At 38.6% G+C, this 6,369-nt stretch overlaps 1 protein-coding gene across 4 annotated transcripts in view; it reads left to right on the forward strand.

Annotated features, from left to right (window-relative positions):
• Positions 1-3,023, forward strand: part of ZNF652 (zinc finger protein 652) — a 34,021-nt gene extending 30,998 nt beyond the window's left edge. For all 4 annotated transcript variants that reach the window (XM_049799958.1, XM_049799957.1, XM_049799959.1 and 1 more), the window contains exon 6: positions 67-3,023. In XM_049799958.1, coding sequence (XP_049655915.1) covers positions 67-578 — 512 coding nt within the window. In that variant the 3' untranslated portion in view covers positions 579-3,023. The remainder of the gene's footprint in view (positions 1-66) is intronic.
• The last annotated feature ends 3,346 nt before the right edge of the window (positions 3,024-6,369 follow it).

The following is a 6,369-nucleotide window of genomic DNA, read 5'->3' on the forward strand; positions in this document are numbered from 1 at the left end:
CGTAAGTATGCTGAAGTATTAGCAGATATTCTGTGCCTAACTGATGGCTGTATCTGTGTTTGGCAGGAGAGAAGCCCTTTATCTGTGAAATTTGTGGCAAGAGCTTCACCAGCCGCCCAAACATGAAGAGACATCGCAGAACTCACACAGGGGAGAAGCCCTACCCATGTGACGTGTGTGGCCAGCGATTTCGCTTCTCCAACATGCTCAAGGCGCACAAGGAGAAGTGCTTCCGTGTTACCAGCCCCGTCAATGTGTCAGCTGCTGTCCAGATCCCACTGTCCACAACTTCTGCCACCACAGTCCCTGCTATAGTGAACACACCAACCACCCCAACTCCACCTATCAACCTGAACCCAGTGAGCACACTTCCTCCACGCCCCATTCCCCACCCATATTCACACCTTCACTTACATCCTCATCCTCACCATCCACATCATCTCCCGGTCCCCCCAGTTCCCCATTTACCCCCTCCTCCAGCTCTTTTTAAGAGTGAGCCTTTAAATCACAGAGGCCAGAGTGAGGACAACTTTCTGCGGCACCTGGCAGAAAAAAACAGTTCAGCACAGCACCACTAACATCTTTGCTTCCGGCCATCTTATTTTCCCATTTTATGCACATGGAAACATGCCCTCATGGAAGTAACAGAGGGTTAGTTGGTGAGGATCTTTGTCTTTCTCTTAACCCCAGCAGATGGTCCTAATTTTTCCCTTGAATCAGTTAACAAACAAGGAAATCCTGTTTTGGATCAGCAGTGCTCATTTGAACGTGGGAACCAACAGGACTTAAACCCAATTTGCTTGCATTTTACTGGTGACTTTTATAAATTTCAGAAACTGAGACTTGTGGAATTTTATAATTTCATATCAGCTGATGAGGTATGCTTGCTTTTATATCCTGGACTTCTGCTCAAAGAGGAGATAGGCCTGGTTTTCTTTGTACTAATCGGAAAGGCTGTGAGATTAATACAGAGCATTAATTGTATCACTGTGTATCGTAATGGATTCTTTTCCGCTTTTGGTGCCGGCTATGGAGTGAGCCAGCCACGTATCACAGTATATTTGAGCATTATAAAGAAAGACAAAAAATTTGTTTGTGTAGCTCTCCTAACACACTCTTTATTTTACTACAGAAATTATTTTAGAGTTTTTTGTATAGACCTATTTAGTAGTCTGTTTCTAAAATGAAATGTATTTCAATAAGCGGTGTAATTTTTTCAGTGTAGCTGGACCTATGTTGTATAATAGATAAATTTTTATAATCATCAAAATGTGATTCTTAAAAGATGCATATAGCTTCTATAGTGAAAATTATTCTTACAACCATACAACTTAAAAGGTGCTTCAGAGAAGAAAGGAACCCAAGAGGTCTCTGGAAAGGTTGCCTCAAAAAAGTGATGTTGATTTCAGAACTTTATGTAATTTATTTTAGTAGGGATTTTTTTTTTTTTTTTTTTTTCCCCTTACGTTTCCCTTTTCAGTTTCCCTTAAGCTTTTTGGACAAGGACATTGGGATACCGTATTCCTGCTCCACAGGTTTTCTTTAGTTCAGTTGGAATGAGGTAGGAATGGATGGGTTAGAAGGGGGGAGCCCCTTACACGTGGGGACCCACTAGTTTGGGAATAGAGAGTCACAACAGAATGAGAATCAGACAGCAGAGAGGAAATCCAAGTATCTCAAGTCAGCCAAGCGTCTTTTCTCTTTATGTAGGAGAGCCGGTTTCAGTGGCTTTTCATGGTATGATTTTAAGTTGGGAATCATATCAAATGCTGCTCTTCAGATTGCTTTTTGGAATTCCTGGAGTTGTTAGGAGAGGGGAATTAAGTGAGATCATAAATGTGGTGTTTCTGACTGGCTGATTGTAAGACTGAGAAGAGAAGTTTGAATGAGACAATGGTGTTTCAGTTGCATTGTTAAGAAAATACTGATAGCACTGTATGTACCATGTGAAGCTCTATCCCGTAAATGTAATGTGCATAAAATTATGGGATGATTTCTAGGGGTTGTAGTCAGACTTTTGGCAAATCTAAGTTTTACAGTTGTAGAATAGGAAACTTTGAATTGTAGGCATGTCACTGTTTCATAATCCTGGGAGGCAATGAGGGGGAAATGACAAGTTTAGTGCAGGGATGGTGGGCTGGAATGCCAAATGTATCTGTTTTAACCAGTGAGTAGCTGTTATTTTTTCAGGTTTGTATTTCTCTTCAACTAAAACTAAATATAGCAGCATTATGCAATCTAGGAACTTGTTGCCACCTTCAATGAAGACAGAGGCCCAAGGCAATCTACTGTAAGTCCTCTTTTCCTTAAAATTCCTGCTCTTCTGTGCTGCTTTTTAAATCCCACCAAACTATACATCCAGAGATCCTCATAGGCAGATGTCAGACTTCTATTCTGCTTGGTAATGAACTGCGGTTTTGTGGCTAATGGGATTGATTTTTTTTCAAGATAGCAGAAATGGTGGAAATTATTCCTAGCGTTCTTCCTCAAGGTTAATGCTGTTAAGCACTGTGTTTTGAAACACCATGTCCTCTGTTGAGAATTAGCTCCTTAGTTTATGTTTTTCACCGTTTTCTACCACCTAACCATTGATGTTGTTTTTTTCATAACAAGTAGAGGAAACTTTAGGAACCGGAAAGGGCAATTTTGGCCCAATAAACCTACTCATTTTTGACTGAGCTGAAACCCCTTCCAGCATTTCTGAAAAATAAACCAATGGGTTTTTTAAAATGTTTTCTCTATAATATCTATATACACCCTTTTACCTTCTAGAAGAAAAAGCCAGTTATGAAAGTGAATTTACACTCATGATATGACTGTTGTATTTACTGTGGCTGGTCCGCCCCGGAGGTTCTATGCATTCCACGTCACATTTGCAACCTACATTTCTGTTGTGCCACTATTTTATGGTCAGGCCTGTTATTAAATGATTTTTAAATGCTAAAAAATTCTTGGTAAATCAATTGTATTCCAGTTTTGCAAAATGATTTTCTTCTCAATAAATTTACAGTATTAGGCTGCTATTCAGAATTCTAAAATCTGGGACAGTTTTTTCTATTATTTAGTTAATAGCAGTGATACACCTTGTATTTTTTCCTTCTGAGACTTATGAACTTCCTTTCTGTGGAAGAAGATTAAACTATCTAACCCACTTAACAGTCTGTCATAATATGACATGATGTCAACAGATTCTCCTCATTATCTGTGACAAACATACCGAAAGCTGACATACTGGTCTAAAAGTGTTGCAGTGTGATATCTTATAAAGTACATATATTTCAGCAAGAAAAGGAAAATGAGCGTTACAAAAGGCAGGAAATTCAAGGTTGAGATTTGCTGTGGCTTCTCACTTCTGCATAAATTTGCATTGCTGTGCACACCTTCTGCAGAGTTTGAGCAACACTAAGGAATGTATTCAAGTGTGTTTTACTACCTTCTGCTTATGTTGACAAACGAAGTGTAATTTTTTGTATGGGCTTTACTATATTTAGTAAGTTAAGGGGTTGGTTTGTGTTGCTAAAATGCTTCCTTCAGGAAGAGCAAAGACAAATTATACCAACTTTGGGTTTGGTTTGAATGTTTCTGGAAAGTGGGATGAAATTCTCCTCCCCCCTCCCCCCCCCCCCCCCCCCCCCCCAAAAAAAAAAAGCCCCCAAACCCCAAAACCATCCTATGGCCTAAGGCAAAGTTTTACTGAATTTTTAACATTGCATTTTTAAGGGGGGAAATACAACAGAATTAACACACGGTTGGGAGGTCAGCATTCTAAGACTGTTCTAAGCACTTTAAAGGACAGTATCTTTTCTGGAGAAGTTTAAACTGCTAGTCTACCAGACAGTGCCTTATCCTTACTAAAGGCATTAGCTGCGTGAGCTTGTTTGTTCGGTGTATTATCTCAGACTAACATATCTTGCTGGAAAAAGGTGTGGTGATTATTTGTTTTGTATTGTCATGCCTGCCTGAATTATTGACACTCCTATTTACACAGCTCAGATACTTCTTAGATGGCCTAATTTGTATTGCTGTGCACATGAAAGTTACTGTCTCCCACCTTGTATTGCCAACCAAATCTTAAATTCTGGACTTCTCGGGAGTCCTTTAAGCTGAATGTAGGCTTTTATCACTGGGAAATTAGTTCATATCTCAACAGTGCAGTCCACCTTGATGTTTTTGTCTTTGCCCTGTTTTGTCTCTTGAGCATGTAATAGCTATTTTCAATTTATTGAAGAGGGGAGGAGGTAGAGCTCAGGATATGCAGTTTAAAAGATAGTGCTTCCCTTTGACTGTTTTTGTCAGTTTTAGCCAAGTAAGCAACAGACCAAGTTTACCTCTGGGCTGAAAAGATTAGTATTTTTGTAATGTATTTAATTTGTTGCCTATTTTTTTGCGTTATAATGACCAATGGTGCGACCATCAGTGGGGTCAAGTACCATTTTTTAGGAGTTTGAGAGAGAGGCTGTTGTGCAGGGCTGTTTCTATTCATGCAAAGATAGTGGTGTGTTGTGTTGACACTTTTTGGTTTGATTATTACTTGCAGAGTATGTAGGTAATGTGCCTTTGAGAATATGATAAAACAACGTGCAGCTTGCAGTGAGGCACTCAAGAACACTAATAATGTCATATTTTTTTCACTCTTGGGACTTGAGCTCAGGGTCATAAAATGTTTAAATGATTATTTTATTGTTTCATATTTCTATTGATCCAATGGTATTTTTTAAAAAACCCCAAACATAATGTATAGCTCAATGAGATGTTTATTACCTACTAGTAAGGAACATCTCACTTGTAAATAGAAGGTGGATCAAATTTCTGGTTTTAGTGTTGGTTTTGGTCTTTAAACCTGGGAGACATGGCTACCTGAGAGATAATGGAGGTCAATTAAATAAACACTTGCCCATTTTCATGAAAAAATGAACTGGCAGTTTTTCTAGTCTATTACGTGCAACACTCTGATTAAGGTATCCTAGAATATCTCAAGTTGGAAGGGACCCATAATGATCATTGAGTCCAACTCTCTACTCCTCACAGGACTACCTAAAACTAAACTGTATGACTAAGAGCATCATCCAGATGTTCCTTGAAGTCTTGGCAGGCTTGGTGCTGTGACCACTTCCCTGGGGAGCCTGGTCCAGTGACTGATCACCCTCTCAGTGAATAACCTTTTCCTGATGTCCAATGTGAGTGATTCTTAATGGAAAACATGACTTTATTCTTGTATCTTACCTGCTTCTGAACTTTGAGCTTTACTGTTTTTCAGGAGTGACTATAGAAGTTCCCCAGATCTCTGTCCTTACGGTCTGGCGATATTATTTTTTTTTTAACAGGCATAATTTTTTTGTGTGATTTTTTTGGTTGGCATAATACATACTGCTCAGCAGAAGACTCCTGTAGAGTTCAAGCTTGGATGTAATCTTCTGCATCCTGGTTAGAAAAGTGTAGAATGGAGGTATGTGTACTTGTTAGAACCAATAGCCACGTGTCTTTGAAGGATGATATTTTTTATGTTAAAGACAGTGAGACTCATATTACGTATTCTACTGAGTAATTATGCATAACGTTATCATGCACTACTTTAACAACTTGGAATTGCCATTTGAGGTTTCAGAAATTGACGTCATTAGCTACAACCTCATCAGTTCGGAACTGATAAATACCATACCTGTCTAGGCTATATAGTAAACCTTCAAGTATTTCAAAAGTAGAAGAAAGGTACATTGAAAATTAATGACTGTAAGATGGTTTCACCCTTTTACAGTTCAAATTTGAGAGCAGAAGTGTCACTGTGCAAGTTTTGACATGGGCATTAAGATTTAAAGTCTTTCACAGCACATCACTTGCCAGCTTCCATCAAATGAATTTGCCTTGTACCATAATAGTTATTTTACTTGTATCTTGAAAACATTTTTGTACTATTTCACTATTTGTTTTCTTTTGTAAAATGCTCTTTCCTATCAGTTCACAGGGAGTGTTCCTCCAAAGGGTGTGGGTGGGGAAGAAGGAACGCTCATTTTCCCAGGGCTCATGTGCATGTGAATGAAACTTAGTAATTTTTTGTGGCAATTTAAGGGTGTGCAAAACTGGAATTAAACTCAAATTAATAACTTTCGCTGTTTCAGCAGACAGAAGGCAGTTCTTGAAGTAATCCAGTACTAATAAGTGGTATTGTCTTGTGGGCCTTGAAAGGTATAAATCAATTAATTCTTCTATTTTTATTTTAGCACATTGATCGTGCTAAAAATAAATTGTGTAATATATTGTACAGATATTGGAGACATGGCAGAAGAATTAAAATCCACCCTTAAATAGAGAGGAGTTCAAAAGAAGGGCAAGCATTTGCATTTCCTATAGACACTAGAATAAGTGTCTACC

Source organism: Accipiter gentilis, chromosome 5, assembly GCF_929443795.1.
Source record: "Accipiter gentilis chromosome 5, bAccGen1.1, whole genome shotgun sequence".
Classification (NCBI taxonomy): domain Eukaryota; kingdom Metazoa; phylum Chordata; class Aves; order Accipitriformes; family Accipitridae; genus Astur; species Astur gentilis.